Raw genomic sequence first — 22,370 nt, 5'->3', positions numbered from 1 at the left:
ATACATTAGGGTCAATGCACAATAGACTCATGCTTCGTGTCTCAGACTCAACATGTGAACTAGTCCTTTACGACCTTTACCAACACGTGCGAGATGAAGTAGTTGAATAAGTTTATAATTTTCAAGTATATTAAAAATAATGACAATGTGTTTAAATCTATTATATAGAACGTTGTATTTTAATAATATAAATATATTAAAACATTCTTACATCTCTTGTTATAATGAAACAAAACCTTTTTATACTTACCAAAGAAACAAGAGTACATATTCAAGTGTTGCTTTTAACAGTAAACAATATCGTGATTTCGAAGATATAAACTATGACAATTTAAAAGGATATAAGGCATTGCGAAGAAAAATGATTGAAACTGGAAAATACAACACTTTTACACAAAAAGGAATTTATAATAAAAACGAAAAAAAATCAGTTGATTTCAAATTAATAGATGTTATAAAACGAGAAAGTTGGGAACAATATTCAATTTCTGAATGTGTTGAAAAATTTCAAATTCTCTCTAATAATGCCTTAATAAACAATGACATTTTATTTAAAGAAATTTATATCCATATTATTTTAACATTAATATCAAAAATAGTTAATTTTAGTGATAATGAATTATTTACATTGTTAAAATGTTTGGAATTATGGCCAAAAATTTCTGACACAAGAAATTCAATTGTACGTAATCTTTTGATAACAATAGACAATGAATTAATTAAACGCTCAAAATTATGGTCTAACAAAAAGACAATGATGTATTGTGGTACTGTTTGCAATTTATGTAATTTTTATTCTAATTTTGTAACAATTTCTTTACAAAAATTAACCTCAGATTGTTCAAAATTAAGTTCAAAAGAAATTATTCATATAATGTGTATTCTTTATGTTTATTCATTGCCAAAAGAAAAATTTTTACATTTGGAATATTGCGTTAACAATTATTTCAATAATTACGAAATATCAGAATTGCAAATAATTTGTTTAGCCTTTTTTACCTCACAAATGGAAATCACCAATAAAGATTTGATAAAAAAATTTTTAAGGAAATTTATAAATAATGTAAATTATTTTAGTGACAATGATCTAAGTGCATTTTGTAAATTATTCCGGTGAGTTTAACTAGAAAAAAATAGTAAAGAAACGTAATTTTTATTAAAAGTGAATTATTTTTTTTACAGATACAATTTTAATTCAAAGCCTGAATTCCTTGAATTATACGAACAATTATTTGAAAGTTTAATTCCAATAGTTCCACGAGTAAATACTTTAGTTTTGACACAAATTTCACATTTAAAGGCTAAAACTATGATTTATAATTCTGTTTTAATGTCTGCTATTATAAAAAGGTAATGTATTGTAAGAGAATTATAGAAAATTTTTTATTAGTAAAATTTTTTGTTACTATATTTATAATAATTTTAACAGATGTGAAGAGTGTTTAACAACTTCAAGAATAAAAGACATTGAAAGAGTTATTTTTCTTTTAACAACTTTTAATTATCCTTCACATGAAGCTATTTATAGTCTAATTATCAAAGAACTTAGGAGTTCACAAAGAAGAGAAGAAAAGAAAAAGTGAGTTTTAATTAAATACTAGCGATGGATTCCTCGCTCGCTCGGTTGAAGTTGTACTTTTTGTTCTTTACGTATTGTAGTTTATTCATGTGTATATTTATTTTATGTTTTAAATTATTATTTCATTACTATTGTATAGAAAAAGTCTCGATTTTCATAATTTTTATTGATAGATAAAATGACAATTGTTATCAAATAATAATTCATAAAAATGTAAATTTTAAATTAATTTTTAAAATTTTTTTACAATTAATGTATTATTTAATGTACTAAAACAAATTTATCATGTCTAATGACTTAGATTCTGATTTTTACACAATTAATGCAAAAAAATTTTTAAAAAATGTTCTTTTTCGAATACAAATGGGCGATTTCGAGTTATTAATTTTTAAAAACCTGATTTTTTCAAGTTTTTTAAAAATACACCTAATTTCAATGACATCTAACTCTAAAAGTATTAAATTTAGGAATTCTCACCAACATACAAAAAAGTTTCAGTTTTTCATCGATTTTCAAAATATGTTAACGGAAATTTTTTTTGAATTTGTTTAGAAAAACAGCGATTTTTTATAAATAAATTAAATTTTTTTAAATTTGGCGCAATTTAAAAAATTTTTTTTTGTAATAAGTTTTGGAGTGAGCCTGATGATCCTTTTGTTTATATAATTTGTTTAAAAAACATTTTTACTTTTTTTTTTATTTATGAAATGAAAAGTGTTTTGGGCACTTGGATCTTTTAGTAAACTCATAGAAAAGCAAATTAAAATATATTTTATTTTGAAAAATAACAAAAAAACGAAAAAAAAGTAAAGAATTTTTTTTAAACAAATTATATAAACAAAAGGATCATCAGGCCCACTCCAAAACTTATTACAAAATTTTCTTATTATTATTTATACAATTTATTCTTATATTATTTTTAAAAATTGCGCCCAAATTTAAAAAAATTTAATTTGTTCATAAAAAATAGGAAAAGAACTAGGCGCAATTGCGCCTACATCTAGGGTTTCGTGGCGCTTTAAATTTTAATTAAAAAAAAATAAATCAAAAATAAATAATTTAGAAATAAATAATAAAATTTATTTTATAAATTTACCTAAAACATTAGGTAAAATGTCCATTCGATAATGTCCACTATTAAGACATGTCAACTCTTGGACATGTCAACTATATGGACATGTCAACTATTGGGACATGTCAATTACTGAGACAGGTCAACTACTGGGACATGTCAATTGTAGGGGCATGTTAACTAATGGGACATGTAATGTCCATTCGGGAAAATGTCCATTCAGTAAATGGAGATTTTAGATCTGTGGGGCCCCAAAATTTGAATTTGGGAGCTATGGTTGCCCAAAATTCGAATTTGGAAGCTATGTTTGCCCAAAATTCGAATTTGGGATCTGTGGTGCCCCAAAAGTTTAATTTGGGATCTGTGGGGCCCCAAAATTTGAATTTGGGATCTGTGGTGCCCCAAAATTTTAATTTGGAATCTGTGCCCTAAAATTTGATTTTGGGAGCTGTGGTGCCCCAAAATATACTACGGACAGACGGACGCCAAAGTGAAACTATAAGGCTTTCGGCCATGGGCCACGAAACCCTAAAAATCGCTGTTTATTCTAAACAAATTTAAAAAAAAATTTTTGTTAACATATTTTGAAAGTCAATGAAAAACTGAAACTTTTTTGTATCTTGGTGAGAATTCCTAAATTTAATACTTTTAGAGTTTGATGTCATTAAAATTAGGTGTATTTTTAAAAAATTCGAAAAAATCAAATTTTTAAAAATTCATTACTCGAAAATTTGAGCACTTATAAAAAAATAAGTAAACTTTTTTTTTCTATAAAGATCGAAAAAACTATATTTACCGAATTTAAAATGTCATAGGTAAATCTCACGTGGAATCGCCCATAAGTAAGTTATGCATGTGAATTTAAAATTTGAAGAAAAACTGTAAATAATTTATTTAAGAAAACGAAAATATTGTGATGTCAGTCGTTCTTGAACTTAATATAAAAAGGAAATTCGGTATATAAAAGTAGTGAATGTTTTACATTTTGCCATTTACAGTTTTACAAAAGAATATGGATTTGCACTAAGGCATTTGAGTACAGTAAATATCTATCCATTGGATTTAATTTCAAATGTTATGGAGAAAAAACACGAGATATTACCATTTGAAAAGGAGTCCAGGAATATGGGAATAGAAAATTACGTTTTGGATCGAAGTTTAAGAATAGAATGTCCCGATTATATTGGTCAAGAACTAGACAACAAAATTTCTAAATTTATGTTAAATGTAATGAAATACAAATTAAAATTTTTATTTTAGAATTAAATATATAAATATTTGAAAGTAATATTGATTCTTTACAGAAGTATAATGACATGCAAAATGACAGTACTTTTGCAAATAGGACCAATCAACAAATTCTTCAAATTGTTAATGTAATGTAAACTTTTGTACTAACCATACATATAACAGCAATTGTATTAAATATTTCAATTATCTTTTTTTTCTTTGCAGAAGATATATGAGAAAGACGTTGCTTCTCTTTACAGGATATTACCCCATTTTACACAAAACAATATTGTACTTTGCTTTGATCATGATTATAATGCAATTTCAGCTTTGCCAATGTTAAAAAATGTAGACAGTGACATTAAATGGATACCAATTGAATTAAAAAGAAAATATCATTGGGTAGCCATTCTTTTGGCAGTGGAAACTGTTATTATCAGAAATACAAAAAACTTCACTGGATATCTTTGTGCAAACGTGAGACAATTAGAAAAAATTGGATACATACCAATTGTAGTGAGTAATTTAAAATATAAATAATTAATATTTTTTTAAATACTGAACTTTTTTATTAATATTTCAGATACCGTGCTTCGAATGGAAGTGTAACAATCAGGAAAGAAAGGAATATTTAAAGGAGAGAATATTGAATTCTATTAATTTAAAAACAAAAAAATGATATTTTTCAAAACATACTTTTGATATTTACATTATTTTATTTAACAATTGTATATAATTCTAATAATTTATAAAATATTTCTTTTTATAAAAGAAGTCAATAAATGCTTAGCTATAAATTGTAAGAGTATAAAAATAGTACTCATTTTTTCTTTTTAACAAAATAGTTCCTAAATTGCCGTTAAATTAGGATAGAAAATTTTGCATTAGTTTTTTAGAATATTCATAAGTGACAAATAAAGTTGCGGTTGCAGGAACTGTTCTTATAAGAGTTGGTTTAAGACCATTGTATAAAGCAGAAATACCTTCTGTTCTTATTATTTCCTTTGCAATTAATAGTGCAGGCTGTTTAAGATTTTGTACCTTTGGAAAAAAGTAAATAAAAATTTAAAATCAAATTTTTTTCTCGTTAAAGTAATATTTAAATTTTAACTAACTTGTATTCGACTTTTCACAACATCGGCAGGAAATATTACAAGCCACAAAATTGAGCCTCCAACAGCGCCAGCAACCATTGTTTTTTGCCAGCCAATATCATCTCTACTTTGTCCGGGATTTGCAAGAAGTTCCCTTGTTGCTTCATAGCCACCAAAGAAAAAAAAATATCCCGGCATCTCTCTAGCTATTGTCGAAGAAAGACCTTGGAATAAACTAGCAGGTCCACCTTCGCGAATAATTTTTCTAGTCAATTGCCAGGGTCCAATTAAACTCTAAAACAATATTTTAGATGTTCCACTGTTTTCTTTTAAAAAACGAAAATTATGTAAAATTTAACTTACTGCAGATGAACCACCATGAATTTCAATTTCCCTCATGGCTTGTAATCGACATTTAATTAATTCTGTTGGACACAATGTTAGTGATGAAAAAAATGCGGCAAAAAATCCAGCACATGCATTACCAAAAGAATTTAAATTCTCCACATTTTGTACTCCTGTTGAAAAATTTTATCTATAAAACAAATATTGTATATTGGACAGTTTTGGTAATTTATTTCCTATAACTGAATTTTTTTTTCTTGCGCACCTGTTACATTGGCTACGGCTTTTTGACAACAACCATAAGCTGCAAATAAAACTGAATTCTCAGCAACATTTGCCACAACTGCTGGTATGGTACCTGCATAAAGGCCTCTCATTATTCCATCAGTTTTTAAGGTTTTCATAAAACAATCTATCATTCCTTTGTATAATTGTGGAAATGTTTGCATTTTTACTTTTACCGTATCCAGAGGTTGACCAACGTAAACCAATGCGACACCACCTGAAATTATAATTTATATAACAATTTCATAATTAATAATATATCATTACTATAATAAAAAAACAGAAATCCTTTCTATTCAATTAAATAAAAATTAGACATTCCTTTTTTAAAAACTCTAGCGTTGTAAAAAAATTTTATAACAGGCCTCGGATCGACTTTAAGGCACAAAAAAAGTCGTTTTAGTCGATTTTTTTATTTTTATAAAATTTAATTGGTTAATGAATATTTTACTTTAAATAACTAATGTTATTAGATATTAAATTCATTTTATTAATTCTGTAATGAGAATAATTCTATAATGAATATTATTAAGAAAATTTATTTGAAATATTTCAGAATCGAACTAATTGTAAGATAAATTTTCAAAATTTTATTCAGGTAGGACAAATTACTAAAAAAATTTTAAGGTCCATTTTTATAATTTTTTCAAGTCTGATTTAAACAATTTATTCGAATTTAAAGTTTTGTCATAGTTTTTAATGTTGATGGTCAAAAAAATTTAAGGCAATACTTAATTAAGTTTCAGACCTCGAATCGACTTTAAGGAGCAAAAAAAGTCGTTTTACTCGATTTACATTTTAAAAAAAGTCGCAAAAGTCGATTTTTTAATTTTAATTAAATTTAATTAGTTATTTTACTTTAAATAACTAATGTTATTATACAAACAATTGAATCGTAAATTTCGTATTGGGCTCAACTCGAAAAAGCGTAAGTGTCATTTTCGCATAACGAATCACAGTGAAAATGACTCTTACGGTTTTTGGAGTTGAGCCCTTTTCGAAATTTACAATTCAATTCAATTTTAGTGTTTTTATTTGAAACTTTTTTAAATAATTAAATTTTTAAAGAAATATTAAAATTATTAAAAATAATAGAACTTTGGAAGAGTTATAGTTGAAATTTTTCGAAATAATTGAATTTCAAAAGATTTTGTTAAATTCCAGACAATAATTAAATTTTACAGAATTGAAAATAATTTATCAAATAATTTCAGATGACATTTTTTAAAAGTAATTGAATTTTCAAAGATTTACCATTCAAATGTTTGAAAATAATTGAAAATTAATTGAAATTATTATATTTAAAATAGTTTCAGATGGCAAATTATAAAAGGTTTTAAATTGAAATTTTTGGTAATTTTATTTTTTGTTTTAAAATTGTAAACAATTGTTGAATTTTATAAAATTTTTAACTTAAAAATAATTTAACATAATTGAATTTGTGAAGAAATTTTTTTAAAAATTATTAAAAATAATTAATTTAGAAAAAAATTTGTTAAATAATTAAAATAAAGAAGATTTGCATTGTATATTAAAAATACGTATTTTGTTTAAAAATTTTGTAAAAAATGTAAAAAAATGTTTAAAAATTCGCATCTTATTCAAATAAGTCGAAAAATGTTGTATTTTCGAAAAAAGAGTCAGAAAAAGTTGAAAAAGTCGTATTATTCGAGGCCTGAAGTTTTACAGATTATTAAATAAAATTTTTTTTGAATAATAATTTTGGAAGAGTTAAAGTTGAAATTTTTAGAAATAATTAAATTTCAAAAAATTTTGTTAATTTTCAGACAATAATTAAATTTTACAGAACTAAAAAAAAATATCAAATAATTTTAAATAACATTTCTTAAGAGTAATTGAATTTTTAAAGATTTACAATTTAGATTTTTGAAATAAAACTAAAAAATTTATTTGAAATTGCAGACAATTATAATTATATCATTGAAATGATTAAATTTCAAAAAATTTTAGATGGAATCTTTTAAAAATAATTAAATTTTAGAAGCTTTTAAATTAAAATTTTTGAAAATAATTGAATTTTTAAAAGATTAATTGTGTTAAATTTCAGACAATAATTATAATAAGAGAAATTTTTTAGTGATTTCTGTTGATGAAGAATTTATTAGAAATTTTTTGTAATGTAAAAAAAAGTCGCATTTATTTAAAATAAGCCGAAAAAAGTCGTATAAATTGTATAATCCAAAGACTGTTATAATTTTAACTACTTAAAAAAATAATCTCTTAAATTACTATATAAAAAATGTTTACCTAAGGAACCGGCAACAAAGTCTATCATACCGGTTCTAAAACTTTTTAAACGATTGTTTTTATATTCAATACCTTCCACGTTCATCTTCGTTTTAATTAATCAGAAAAATCTCATTTATAAAACAAATAATGAAAAATAGATGATTTTGTATCACGTGCTTAATTTCGAGATTAACTAGCTATGAACGTGAATGTATATATATATATATATATATATATTATATTTCATATATGAAATTACGATAGATAAACAAAAAACAGCTGATTGACTGGTCTTTCCACAATAGGTTGTATTAAACACACGTTCACATGTTGCATCCATTGAATTAAAGAAGAACCTCTGAAATGTGACAGTACTTGTTTGTTTTTAGTTATTGCAGAAGTAGCTGCATATTGAAACTAACTTCATAACAGTAGAAAGATGTAGAAAACTTCAAGTGATTTAACGCCAGAGACTCAATTTAACCAAGAAAAAATTATACAAAAATTGTTCTATATGCAAAATTCGTAATTAAAAATAGAAAAATTAAAGAATACAAAAATATTAAATATTAAAAACTTGACATTTTTTTCTAAAGTGTATTTTTTCATTACCGTCAATTATTGACAGTCTTGTAATGAAGGATTCTTGTTCTTTGTTGGTATACGCAAGGCGGTGATTACAGAACTTGAATTATTTGACAATGCCGGTAAAAGTGGATGTTGTGCCACCGCCACCCGCAAATTCAAAGCAACCGGGTGTAACAAAATCTCTTCTTTATAATGGATCAAGATTTCAAGGGTCACAAAAGTCCAAGGGCAATAGTTATGAAGTTGAAGTTGTTTTGCAGGTTAGTTTTGTCTTTATTTGAAAAATACTTAATTAATATTTCCCTCTTTTAATAATATCTCATTTAGACAATAAAAATGGTAACTATTTATCGAAGTTTACATACTATAAAAGTTTAACACTAATATTATTTAAATATTTGTCATCTAGAAAGTTCGACGCGCGTGTATTTTCTCATGTGATTTTGTTATTAGATCTATACTTTTGATATAATATTTAAGTTTACTTAAAATAATCATGTAAAATTTGTTTCAATTTTCTGTTTGAAAGTATCTTTTTTGTCTTTTCTTTTATATGATTAAGGCGTGTTCTGTGTTTACATTGAATGCGTAGATGTTAAATATTTTACAATTGTTTGATAAAAATTACAAGTGTTATTGGTTTTTTTTTCGTTTTATTAAAAAAAAATATTATTTCAATCACTTTGTGATTAGAATTTTTCTTTTATGTAAATATTTTTAGCATGTGGATGAAGAAAACAGTTATTTATGTGGATACCTTAAAATAAAAGGTTTGACAGAAGAATTTCCAACACTTACAACATTTTTCGATGGAGAAATTATTTCAAAGAAATATCCATTTCTAACGCGTAAATGGGACGCCGATGAAGATGTTGACAAAAAGCATTGGGTATTTTCATAAATTTCAAATTATTTAGAATATTAAAATACTTATTATATAATCATAAAAATTGATATTTAAAAAAAATTGTTTTTATTTTATTACAGCTGAAATTTGAATCCTTTAGTCAGTATGGTAAGTCTTTTAATTCCGATACTTTTGACTATGAAGCGTTAAAGGGAACGGACTTTGTTTTCATGAGATGGAAAGAACATTTTCTTGTCCCAGATCATAAAATCACTGACATAAATGGAGCATCTTTTGCTGGTTTTTATTATATTTGTTTTCAAAAATCTGCTGCTTCTATCGAAGGTTACTATTATCATCGAAATTCAGAATGGTAAGTTAATTTTATTTAAAATTCATTAACATTATTTTAATTAATTAATTATTTAGTTTTTTAAATTTTTATAAAATAAAACAATAGTTTTGTTACAAATATAAAATGATTTTTTGCAAAGTTGATTTAGAAAAAATACTAATTAAAATAACAAAAGAAAAATAAAAGTAAATTATCTTTTCAATTACAGGTATCAATCTCTAAATTTAACCCACGTACCAGAACACAGTATACAAATCTACGAATTCAGGTGAAAGAAAAATGCATTGCTCAATTTTTATAACCCTCCATTATTTTTAGACACAACATCCCGTATAAAAGTACAGATCTCATAAAAGTTCCCGACTATAGATTGTTGCTATTGACCAACTAATATTGGCCGTTTTATTTTAAAGTAGGGAACTATTATGACGCATTAAAAACTTATTTTATTGAGTGACGCAAAAGAATTGACGCATGTTACAAAATAAGTTAAATGCACAATTCTTCAAATTTCATATTAGAGGCTAATTAATTGTAAGATGGAATGCTATCTTGATAATTATTAGAAAAGAAAAAAAGAGTGCCTCGAGGAGTGATACAATGGCTAATTATTAAACTAATGCGATTGTTAATCTTTTTTTTAATTACAATTATTGAGCTGTTTATCTTCACTCAACGATTTTTTTAATGTTGAGTATATCAAAGCTCATTTTGTTTAGAAAAGATTAACCTTCTTTTGAATAATTTTAAAATTATTATTATTACAAAAACTATTGTATCATTCTGAAAATATGTTTTTGTATTCTAATGAAAGTGGTTTGAGATTTAATTTTAACAGAATTCACGTTGAATTACAAGTTTCTAAATAACTAATATAAATAAATTCGCAACAATAACAATTTTATAGAAGAATTATTATTATGTAAGATATTTATGTAAATAATAATTATTTTGCGGACATTGCATTATAAAAAAAAAATTATTTCGTTATTGCAAATAGTATAATGTACTACATATTGTGCAATTATAATATGTAAATACTATTAAATTTTCAAAGATCAATTTATCATAAGAAATATTTAATTTAAAAATTGAATAAGTCGATATTAATATTCAAGTTAGCTTACAAAAATAGATTTTCTCTGTTTAGAGGAACTTTATTTTTGCAAGAGTGATATTAAAAAAAAAAATTATTGTACACTATTCATATACATAATAAAACGCAAGTTATTATTAAACAATTATTCTCAATCTTCCCAATAAACAAAAAAATTAAGTATTTTTATTAAAATAATATCCTACTCTCCGTTAACATATTATATAGCAAGCACTTATTTAAAAATATTTGTGTTGCTTTTAGTTTTCATTTCATTGTTGTTAAATTTTTTAATGTCGCCCATTTTTTGATACGTTGAAAAAAAATATACGAACGTCTTTTTTTTGCAAGATTGAAAAAAATTGTATGCTTCATATTTTAACATTTTTTTAACGAGTCATATAATATTAAATAAATATATTTATTTTGAAAATTAAAATAATTTATTATATATTTTCCTTTCATTTCAAATATTTACTATATATATATATTATATTTTTATATATATGATTACGTACCCAAGAATCTGTAATCGGGTACATAAGTTATGAGATCTGTTTATCTAACTAGATAATTTTTAATGGTGTTCGAATATGGTACTTTTTACAATAAAAGAGAAAATGGTTGGCCTGTGAATTATTTTCTAATAGAATGCAGTAAAAAAATGTGAAATTTCAAAAATGCTTTGCCATTTTCTCTTTGAGAATTTTTTTTTACGTGCCACTTTTGAAAATCTTTAAGAATTAAAAATGATAAATAAATCATTTAATAGTATACCGATATAAATAAAATGAGAAGTAGAGAGAATTTTTTAGTTTAAAGGAAGCAAAAGGTTCTTCTTTTCAGATATTGTGAAATAACAAATTTCAAATTGATTCAATTCAAAGAATTTAAAATCAGTAAATGAATTTTAATTCTTAAAACTTGATTGTGATTTGATTTATTAATTCTTTAAAAATGCATGAAATATATTTTTAGTCTATTCTTAAGAATGTCGCAATCTTCCAAGTTTTTCTTTTGCGTGTTATTGTGAACAAAAAGAAAGAACAAGTTTTGTTAATTTATGAAACAAATTTTAATTTGTCTTTATTGTTTCTGACAAACTATTGTTTGATGAAATATTTATATATATTTTTTAATGAAATTTGTTAAAGAGATTTGAATTTCTTGTAATGCATATTTCTTTATGATAGTATAGGTACATGTATATATGTAAAAGGGACTATTTTATCGATTTTTATTAATTTTTCTTTTTTTTGTGTATTTTAACGTTAAACGGTTTTAAGATTTATTAAAAATCGATAATATGGACATTTTTTCATGCGAACGTAAAAATTATGTTTTGAGTACTTTACATCAAAATTCACCATTCCCAGTTTGCATTTGTCTTAAGCATAAAAATTATATGCATAAAACAATTGCATACTATTGTACAAGTATTTTGTAACAAAAATCTTTGGATCAAAACAAATATTTCGTTTTTGTACACTTTTTTCAGTTTGTGATTTGTACTTTTTGCTTTACAATTGAGAATAAAATAAAGTTTTGATCCACTTTAGTTTTTATCTTTTAATAATAATAATAATAATATTAATATTAATAATAATAATAATAATTTGTAAGTAATTAGTGCATGTATATTAATTTAAGTGTCTACGTTATATACTCGTGACTGTGATTTTTTGATTTAATTAATAAAAAAAGAAACGAACTATAAGGATTGATAATTGGCATTTAATAATAGAATATAATTATTTTATCCATTATAATGCTTATTGAAAAAGGCTAATTATTATATCACATCGGAGAAAAGGGTTTTATATTGCATATGTCAAGTTCTTTACATTCGCTAAGATATAATGTAAAAAATTATCTTTATGTATATTTGAGCAATTGAAATAACATATTTAATAAAAAGAGCTTGTGGAAAATAATTTTGATTTTATTTTAATTACCTGTAAATTTTTTGCTATTCTGATTATAGATTCATAAATTGTAAAAGTCTAAAAATTCAATTAAATTATTTCAGTTTCATTTCGATCTCCAGCCGAATAATCCTTTCTATTAGCATTTTTTCCTTTGCTTGTAAATTGTCTATTACCACTGTTTAAACGTTTTATTTTATTTCTCTTACTTCTTCTTTTTTGACCAGATGCGATATTTATGGGATTTTTTTCAGATTTATTTTCCTAAATGAAATTTATTTTATCATCTTTAGATTTTCTTTAATAAAATTTTTCTTTACTATTTATATAATTACCACAACATTGGAGCATATTTGACAAATGCAATTTGAAAAATCAATTGTTGAAGATCCTGTTTCACTTACTATGCTGTTTAAACTTGATAAAGTCTTGTCGAAATATATTTTTGCCTTTAATAATTCAGAAAATGTACGATGAATATTTTCATTTATTCGATCTTCGATTGCAGAAATAAGTGGTGAATTAATTTCCTCTGTTATTGGTACATTAATTGTCATTTTTTCTTGATTTTTTGTTTCTGGTCCTGATATTAAAGGTGTTTGACCATTTAATAAATCTACAAAAATAAAATATATAAGTGCACATATAAGATGTAAATTTAAAAATAGATTTTAAATTCTTACTTATGAAATGAGAAAGATGATTAGTGAACATTGACTTTGATTTTAGGAGATTTTGAAAGGCATTATCTAAATCTTCATTTTCAAAATAGGTCCTTGCCACAACAGAATTTTGCCATGAAAAATAAGATGCCTTTCTACAATTCGTCATTTTCCATTGCTTTTTAGAAATTGTTGATTTCCATTGAATGCTACAATCTTCCAAAATTCTATTAATTGACATTGTTAATGGAATAACCTCTTCTATTTGTTCTGAAATTCGTTTAGAAATCTCATCGTTTCCTTCATTGAAATAATCTTCCCCGTGAAAAGACATTTTAAAAATTTTTTATATATTATAAAACAAAGTGAAGAAAAAAAATTTTTTAATGAATTAGTTTTTTTTTTGTCTTGAAAGAAATAAGACAGGAAAAGAGGACGAATTAAACAAAAGCATACTGAATTTTGTTAGTCATTATTATTTTTATTATTATTATAGTAAATAAATTAATGTTGTGATACAGATCTTTTTCCACTTATTGCGTAAATATGTAAAATATGTTTGTAATTTAACACATTTTTTTTTTATTTATTTTTAGAGACATCAGCCTTCCCTCGTACATTATTTTCGAAAATAAAATTATTTTTGATTTTTGTTATTTATATCAATAAGAAAACAATAAAGATTTTTAAAGAAATTTTTTTTTTAAATGTTTACATTGAGAAGGCTGAATTATGTTGTTCAGATATTAAATAATTAAGATACTTTTTACAAGATATACAAAAATAGGTTTCGTTCGAGCTCCTCTTATATAATATTTATATATTAATTAGAACAGAAGATTACATCAATATGTTTTTTTTTTGTTAAATTTGAACTTTCACTAAAGTCACTACTAACAATGTCATTTGAAAAAAATTATTTTCATTCATTTTTGGAATCTACAAATACTATAGGCAATTTTATAAGGTTTCAAGAAAACTGATTTATTAACTATTTTAAAAGTAATTAGGACGGTTGAGTAAAAGATTGCACTTATCTTCTTTTTTTATTTTCCTTTGCCTTTTTTTAAAACGTAAAAAAATAATATAAATAACTTTTGATATATTATGTTGTTAAGGTTGAGCGCATATTTATGTAGAAGCACAAATAGCGAAACGAATTTTTAATAATTTTACTATTTTATGATCCAATAAACGATTCAATTATTGATAATTAAAAAATGATGTACGTTTCTCTTTCATAATTAGGGGGGAAAACGTTGTAAGAACATGACATTTTGGGAATTTAAGTTATTAAAATAATTTATTATTGTAAAAATTGTTTTTTTATTACTTACCTGAAAAAAAATTATTAACGTACACTACAGCTATTTAGTATATTATATTGCGAGTCAATTAAAATTTCGCTTCTCAGATTATTTTCATTAGGTGTCAATGTACTAAATTGCCATAGTGTAAACACTAAATTATGAGACATTGCGTCAATGGCGGATATTTTATCGCCTTAGTTTTTAATTACTAAAATATCGTATTCTTGTAAGATAAACATTGTTTTAGAGAAAATTTCGGATACTCGAGTTTTTTTTTCTTTTTTTTTTTTTTTTTTATAGAAATAAGTCAATTTAAAACTGCAGCCTCAGGATATTGCGCATGAATTGCGACCCACGCAATTTGTTCGTGAATCAGTAACACTACCGGGCGAACTACCTGGAGTTGATAAACCATTGTGATGATTTGTTTTTACAAATCGAAGTTTTCGATGATATGAACTTAAACTGGCGCGAGGACATAAGGGCCGATTGATATTATATCGAAGCTGAGTTGTTGTTGTTGTTGTCATGGCATAAGATTTCAAATGTGATTTAATTGATGTTGGTAAAGGGAGTTGTTCAATGCCATAAACTGTTGTTCGAGCAACAATAGCTCTGCAGGCAAGCTCTTGAAGACTAAGAACTAAAAATATATCAGTTTTAGCAAAGCTCTTCAATAAGATTTTTTTTTAAATATTCCAAAAAACAATACCTTTATTAGATCTCCATAGTCTCTCCATACCATTACGATGAAGAGCCATTCGTGATAATTCGGAAAAACTCTCTTTTATATTAAAATCACAAAGCGGCGAAACTTCAAAAAAGGCCATGCGATTTTTAGCTGCATACGTTTCTGCATCTCGTTCACACACTTGTCTTTTGAAAGCCAAATGAAGACGATTGCCAACCAATACCTTTGGAACACCAGGTGCATGCTGAAAAAAAAAATGTAATAAACAAATTCAACTTTACAATGAATTGTCACTAACCTCTTCTACTTCCTTGAGCCATCTATCTATTCCATCGAAGGACCACTTGTTAGTAATGTCATAAACTAATAATATCCCCTGAGCTCCACGTGAATACGATCGTATAATCGTACAAAATCTTCCTTGACCAGAAGTATCCCATAATTGTAATTTCACTCTTTTTCCGTCTAATAAAATTGTTGTTGTTTTGTAGGCTGTAAAAAAAATTATTATATTTCTCAATTCTCTTTTATTAAATTCAAATTTAAAAAATAAACATTACCACTGCCACTACAAAATGGAGATTCTTCCGAATTAAGACCACTGAGAATTTCTGATTTTCCTACGTCACTATCGCCAACAAGAAGAAATTTTAGCAGATAATCGTACTGCTTTTCTTGACGAGGCTTTGTAACGTTGGCCTCTCCTGCAGCCATACTATTCTCAATTTAAGCATACTGCACTTAATCCTTCGAGCGAAAATCGCCCTAGGTATGATTCCTTCTAAAACTAAAAAAAAATTCAATTTTATTTTCACAAAATTTATCAATGTTTCTTTATTTAATTACTATTTGTTTATGCACTACTTTTTTTTAGAAATAAAATAAACCATAACAAAAGGGAAAAATTATTTTTCATTCATAATAAATTATGAATAATTACATTTTTCGAACGTTTGTTCCTTATTAAACATAAAAGTTCATCTGGAATTTATTTAAATGAAACGAAAATTGGAAGAAATTGACCAAAATAGATAATTGCCAAAAACTATCACTTCATACACGGAGAAAAAAATCAAGCGAAAATAGTAGAGACAGTAACTATACCACTTTCGCGCGTGCGCTCTTCTACGATATTCGTAGAGCAACATACCCAGGGTTGAGACCTGTAACGTCTGGCGTCTGCTTCTAGTAAAAACTTCTAGGGAACTCGAAAGTGAATGAAATGTATACTCGGAATTTGTCAACAGTTAAGGTGCTTATATACCTCAAATTTCGATCAGATGAATATTATTTCTGGACCGTGAAAATGCGTGAAAAGTCATTTTCACGGCGGGTATTTTTGAATTGTTTTAAACAAAAAATGTTTTTTTAAGAAATATAATATTAAATAATTGTTTTAATATGTAAGAACACTTTAAAATAATGATAGAGAGATGATTTGATTAAAAAATTTAGCAAATTTTGCTTTAAAACGTTTTCTGCTACAAGAAAGTGTAAAATGACGATGTTTGTGAAATGGTTTGTACAGTGTACATGTGTACATGTTTCTTTCAGTTATTCGAAACAATTAGTTGAATTTAAATTTATTTAATAAACATTTCAACTTACCGATTTATCTTGAGCACTCATTATTTATTACAAACTAAAAAAACGCCGACAAAACATAAACAAACAACGAGACAATCACATCGAAGAAGCACTGTACAAACCATTTCACAAACATCGTGATCTTACACTTTTTCGTAACAGAAAATGTTTTAAAGCAAAATTTGCTAAATTTTTCAATCAAATCATCTTTCTATCACTATTTTAAAGTGTTCTTACGTATTAAAACAATTATTTAATATTATATTTCTTAAAAAAACATTTTTTATTTAAATCAATTCAAAAATACCCGCCGTGAAAATGAATTTTCACGCATTTTCACGGTCCAGAAATAAAGTTCATCTGATCAAAATTTGAGGTATATAAGCACCTTTATACTAATTTTGATTGGCATTGCTCATGGAGAATTTCCAAAAGATAGGAAAATTTCGAAATTCTCTATGAGCAAAGCCAATCAAAGTTAGTGAAACTTCTGACAAATTCCGAGGATACTCAGAATTTGTGAGGTGTACAAGCGCCTTAAAGGTGCTTTTATACCTCCAGTATTTTGGTTAAGCAATCGGCTGGATTGAATTTTCACGGTTTTATCACTGAATTTGATTGGCTCTAACAAATATTCCATTTCCACCGTGAAAATTGAATATTTTTATGGAGCGGTCACACCTCGGCTGCAGGAGCAGTTGCCCATGGAAACCGTGTAAGAGTAAGAGAGATAGAAGATTTTCCATCTTTCTTGCTCTTACACGGTTGCCATTGGCAACTGCTCCTGCAGGCGAGGTGTGACCGCTCCATTAGAGCCAATCAAATTCAGTGATACAACAGTGAAAATTCAATCCAGTCGATTGCTTGACCAAAATACTGGAGGTATAAAAGCACCTTAACCACCTACTCTAGAACCGCCTTTAACGTTGAATAAAGGCCTAAGCAGAATAGATTTTTGAACGGGAATGCAATCGTAAACGGAAACGTAAGAATGAGTAAGAGAAGGATAGTAAATATCTTTAAGGCCTTTCTACAATATGTTCCTAAATGTTTGCGTTGTGTGACTGTTGCGTTGGTTTGCAAGCGCAGTGACGTCATCAAAGCCTTGACACCAATTGCGAACAAAAAGTTTGGTTTATGATTTTAAGACACTGAATTTTTTAATTATAAATATTTTGTTCACTAATTTTTCTTTAATTTAATTAAAATTATTAAAAGTCGTCGAGAAAAATGTGCATTAAAAATTGTAAAGTTGAAAAACAGGGATAAGAGAAACATAAACCAAACTTTTTGTTCGCGATTGGTATCAATGCTTTGATGACGTCACTGCGCTTGCCAACCAACGCGTCAGTCACGCAACGCAAACATTTAGGAACATATCTTTTGTCTCTTTTACTCCAATGGTACACGACAGAAGTATATTCAGGATCGGTGAGGTATACAAGCGCCACTGCGCCAGTAAGCAACATCCACTCACCAGGTCATGGCCAGATATACGCAGGCGCAAGCCAGTATAAGGTTATTCAAGTTGGGTGGGGGAAATCCAAGATGGTTGCTTGCTGGTGCACCTATCAGCCATCATCCATCTTGGCTTTCCCCCACCCAACTTGAATAACCTTATAAAGTGTATACTCGGGAAGTATGCAGTGATGGGTACGTATAATACATGACGTATAATACGTGGTTTTCTACGTGTATAATACTACGTATATTACGTGCCAAGTTTTCTACACGATGTATATTACATTTGATCACGTGATTTAAGAGCGGCAATTTTAAATTCTTCATTAAAATACATCATTCATTACTTTACACTATTGAAAGAGAAAGTTGTTAATATAAACAAAATTTAGGTAATTATTAATTATTTTAACAATTATAAAACAAAATTTTTAATTATTCAAATGTTTTTATATCGGTTTTATTTTTAAGTTGGTTTCACAGATAAGAGTGAACACCGGGCCACGTGCATAATAACATAACCTATATTCTAAAGGCGCTTGTATACCTCACTGATCCCGAGAATATTTCTGTCGTGTACCATTGGAGTAAAAGAGACAAAAGATATTTTCGTCTCTTTTACTCCAATGGTACACGACGCAAGCATACTCTGGATCGGTGAGGTATACAAGCGCCTTAAGTATTATATTGTCAGTCTAGTCGTTTGGTATCTCCCAAAATAAACAATTTTTAAATCAAAACTTTATAAACAATAACAAAGCTCTTAAAAAAATGATAAGAAAAATTCGTTATGGCAAAAATCAGAGGATCAGATATATATGTCAAAATGTCAGTGGTTTTCTACATGGTTTTATACATTTTATACGATATTACGTCGAAAACGTATTATACGTACAAAACTTCGTGTGACGCGTCACAACCCATCACTGTGCAGTGTCCTTGTTTTTCCGTACGAAAAAAGGATCCTACATACTTCCCAAGTATACACTTTATCAAAAGTACGACAAAAATCCCAATTCGGAAACAGCCTTAGGCCTTACTACTACTGAAGTGGGTAAAGGCCAATGCAGAATAGAAACGTACCGGAATCGTAACCGCCAATAGACCTTTTCATGCTGGTCGTTCTGTCCTTATCTAGCGCATACAATGATGCATGAGTTGGAAGAGGACAGAATGATCAGCTTGAAAAGGTCTATGCAGCAATAATGAGTTTTTCTAACTCATTTTTCCGGTTGCGATTACGATTCCGGTTCGTTTCTATTCTGCTCAGGCCTTAAGTCCATCAAGCTCTTCTTGAAGTCCATGTTACCAAACTAGTGTGTTTACGAATTTCTCGTGCATGATTTATCAAAATAGAATTGTGAATTTTATTAGTTTCGGTTTAATTATTTAAAACATGTGAACAATTGTTTTGTGATTTGAATTTTTATGAATTGTTGAGCAGCAGAATGGATCAAAAAAGTATTAAAAGAGGAAAAGTATGTTGTAATCCCTTTTCGATACATGGTCGAAGAAAACATAACCTCTGCGGAATAACACCAGTTTTGTGTAAACGTTTCGCTTTCTTAAATGGCCATAAAAATATTTGTTCAAGTTGCAGAACTACTTGTTATGATAGGGAACGAAAAAATCGTGTTAAAAATTTGGAGAATGTTTCTGATGAATTTCAGTCCAATTCTGTTTTGGCAGTAAGTATCAAATTGTAGTGTTACTAAAGTTTTGAACGTTAAAATGAACATTTTTTTTACTATTTCTTTAAGTTTGGATTTTATGACAAAATACTGCTTTGTATTTTAAAAAATAAATTGTTTACTTGTTAAGCCTTTAATTTATTTTTATTTCTCATTATTGTTTAGTAATTGTTGAAATTATCTATAAACAAAAAAGAAGTTTCGTTGATTTGAACGTTCAAAAATTAAAGACTGAAAATTTTGTTATAAAAAACAATATTTCTATTTTCCAAGTTAATTTTTAAAAATACATATTTCTTGGTCAATTCTCTTTTAAGAAAAAAGAATGAAATTCGTGAGTTCAATAGAGAAAAAAATATGACTTTATTAATACCATACTTTAACATGCAAATGTTATTATCATTATATTAGTAACTTTAAAATTTATATCAGTTTTTTATGTTTTAAGTGACAATAAAATATAAATTTTAGGAAAACCATTCTCATACTTCTATGGATGAATTTCAACAAGTTTTGAAAAATCCCGAAGAAGTAGAAGCGGAAGAAATACATTTTAAAAGAAAAGAAAATATCAGTTCTGCATTGGGGACTCTATTTAAAGAATTTCATTTGAAACCGGTTGATTCCATAGATTTGTCAGTTCCAGGAGCCGCGGAAAAAAAATTTGATGTTTTAATAGAAGAAATAAAAAAATTTTTCATAAAAGATTACAAGTTCGATTCTACTGAAAAATGCAGATAAGATTTAATTATTAACAGTATTGACAATTTCCTGGACAGCGAGACAAATAGCAAAATAAATTGCTCCAATATTTAACAAGTGAAGCTAAACAGCTGCAACTAGAGCATGGAATTTTTACACGTCCAGAACCAAAACACAATTCTTTGCGCTTATCAGACTTATCTCCATCAAAGGGAATGGATTAAAATTACAATTTCAAAAACGTATGATTTTATACAATCTGAACAATAACTGTCAAAACAGTTGTAATCTCCAATCAAATACATCTAATTGCTTGTGTAAATATTTATAATATTGTAATAAAAAGATGGTTGTAATAAAAAGATCTGTTCTTCACCTCTTGATAAATTTAAAAAAAAATGAATGTTTACACTGTACAGTATAAACCATATGAATATGGCCACAACTCATAACCGCAGGCATCATGGTTCTGAAGTTTCACGTAACTTTTAATTGTTTACGTATAATACAGTATTATATATTATGTAAAATACGTATATTATACAGTATAAAATACCCCACTCCTTTCAAATTCAAGATTTTTATGTAATTTATATTGTAAAACCAGGGTGTCTACAAATCGGGAAATAGTCGGTAAATAAAATACTTAAAATGGTAAATTTAATAAAATTTTTTTCAAATCGTGTGCTATGTAAGAAAAGAACACGAATAAAAATGAGTTTGCTAATATATGGATAGAGAATTTTTAGTTCTGGTAACTAATATTTAACTCAAAAATAATATAACTTAAATAATTGCTATCCTTTTAATAGCAATTGGGGTTAGCTAGATAACTAAATTTTAGCTAATATTGCTAACTATTTTTCTCCATAAACTAGTACCATTGATCGGTATATCGTATCTCAGTTAAAAAGATCTAATTCAGATAAATTTAAATGAATTAATTGTTTTGGCAAAGTCCAATTCATATTTGTCACTAAGCAAGATTCAGTGAAGCCCTTTGTATATTCAATTGAATTCGTACCAATGAGTTTTCATCGATTGAGAATTCAAACAAAATGATCAACTCTTCTTCTTCTTCTTTCTTTCTTTTGGTTAAATGGCCTCTTGTCCAAATCGGACAAATAGCCAATACATTTCACGTAAGGTTGATACATCAGTGTAATTCTGTGTGTTTTCACGTATATATGTAATGTAGTGATCCAGATAAATATTCCAGTAGTTCTAAATAGGACCAATCATGTAGTAGCATGGTCCAGCATTGACACATTAAAGTCAAATGCACATAACTGTCGTGACAGAAGAAGGAACGAGATTGCGCGGGAAATTTAAATAGAAATATTCATATTATGCAGAACACGGCTCTCATATATTGAGAGCCGGAGTAAACGCAAGTATAATTCATAATTGTTGTTCAAGGTTAACTAAAATCCAACAAAATCCATATAATTATAAGGTTTTTCTTTCTTTGTTTATATGTACAAAATAAATATAAATGTGTAAATGATACATTTAAATTAGTTATTAATCATATCTTCACTCAATTGGCATGCAAATAAATAGTTCAATTGAAAAGGATGCGCATTCTCATTCAGCGTAA

The 22,370-nt window shown here is 26.7% G+C and overlaps 6 protein-coding genes across 7 annotated transcripts; 3 read left to right on the top strand and 3 right to left on the bottom strand.

Annotated features, from left to right (window-relative positions):
• Positions 1 to 45: 45 nt before the first annotated feature.
• LOC127284420 (uncharacterized) lies at positions 46 to 4,684 on the top strand. Its single transcript, XM_051309832.1, has 7 exons — positions 46 to 1,113; positions 1,183 to 1,350; positions 1,430 to 1,579; positions 3,650 to 3,878; positions 3,956 to 4,027; positions 4,107 to 4,397; positions 4,465 to 4,684. Exons 1-7 carry the CDS (start codon positions 140 to 142, stop codon positions 4,558 to 4,560), a joined length of 1,980 nt encoding a protein of 659 aa, XP_051165789.1. The 5' UTR covers positions 46 to 139; the 3' UTR covers positions 4,561 to 4,684.
• Positions 4,542 to 8,091, bottom strand: LOC127284422 (mitochondrial ornithine transporter 1). Its single transcript, XM_051309837.1, has 5 exons — positions 7,874 to 8,091; positions 5,586 to 5,822; positions 5,339 to 5,493; positions 4,997 to 5,269; positions 4,542 to 4,922 (listed from the first exon to the last, which is right to left on the bottom strand). Exons 1-5 carry the CDS (start codon positions 7,956 to 7,958, stop codon positions 4,746 to 4,748), a joined length of 927 nt encoding a protein of 308 aa, XP_051165794.1. The 5' UTR covers positions 7,959 to 8,091; the 3' UTR covers positions 4,542 to 4,745.
• Positions 8,092 to 8,286: 195 nt separating this feature from the next.
• On the top strand, positions 8,287 to 10,204 carry LOC127284418 (glucose-induced degradation protein 4 homolog). The gene is made up of 4 exons (XM_051309828.1): positions 8,287 to 8,703; positions 9,165 to 9,332; positions 9,431 to 9,663; positions 9,854 to 10,204. The coding sequence occupies exons 1-4, from the start codon at positions 8,557 to 8,559 to the stop codon at positions 9,915 to 9,917; spliced, it is 612 nt and encodes a 203-aa protein (XP_051165785.1). The 5' UTR covers positions 8,287 to 8,556; the 3' UTR covers positions 9,918 to 10,204.
• A 265-nt stretch (positions 10,205 to 10,469) lies between these two features.
• LOC127284417 (uncharacterized) lies at positions 10,470 to 13,787 on the bottom strand. 2 transcript variants are annotated; one of them, XM_051309826.1, is made up of 3 exons: positions 13,350 to 13,787; positions 13,002 to 13,282; positions 10,470 to 12,930 (listed from the first exon to the last, which is right to left on the bottom strand). In XM_051309826.1, the coding sequence occupies exons 1-3, from the start codon at positions 13,660 to 13,662 to the stop codon at positions 12,757 to 12,759; spliced, it is 768 nt and encodes a 255-aa protein (XP_051165783.1). In that variant the 5' UTR covers positions 13,663 to 13,787; the 3' UTR covers positions 10,470 to 12,756. The 2 variants fall into 2 exon arrangements, with proteins under 2 accessions (XP_051165783.1, XP_051165784.1); XM_051309827.1 differs by having other exon boundaries at positions 13,071 to 13,282.
• On the bottom strand, positions 13,785 to 16,455 carry LOC127284416 (ras-related protein Rab-40B). Its single transcript, XM_051309825.1, has 5 exons — positions 16,270 to 16,455; positions 15,890 to 16,116; positions 15,628 to 15,821; positions 15,351 to 15,573; positions 13,785 to 15,281 (listed from the first exon to the last, which is right to left on the bottom strand). Exons 2-5 carry the CDS (start codon positions 16,041 to 16,043, stop codon positions 14,965 to 14,967), a joined length of 888 nt encoding a protein of 295 aa, XP_051165782.1. The 5' UTR covers positions 16,044 to 16,116; positions 16,270 to 16,455; the 3' UTR covers positions 13,785 to 14,964.
• A 3,195-nt stretch (positions 16,456 to 19,650) lies between these two features.
• LOC127284410 (uncharacterized) lies at positions 19,651 to 21,145 on the top strand. The gene is made up of 2 exons (XM_051309820.1): positions 19,651 to 20,065; positions 20,540 to 21,145. The coding sequence occupies exons 1-2, from the start codon at positions 19,826 to 19,828 to the stop codon at positions 20,807 to 20,809; spliced, it is 510 nt and encodes a 169-aa protein (XP_051165777.1). The 5' UTR covers positions 19,651 to 19,825; the 3' UTR covers positions 20,810 to 21,145.
• Positions 21,146 to 22,370: the final 1,225 nt, after the last annotated feature.

Source organism: Leptopilina boulardi, unplaced genomic scaffold, assembly GCF_019393585.1.
Source record: "Leptopilina boulardi isolate dan_hultmark-lab unplaced genomic scaffold, ZJU_Lbou_2.1 LbouV2_324, whole genome shotgun sequence".
Taxonomy (NCBI): Eukaryota; Metazoa; Arthropoda; class Insecta; order Hymenoptera; family Figitidae; genus Leptopilina; species Leptopilina boulardi.
This window is presented reverse-complemented; position numbering and strand designations above follow the sequence as displayed.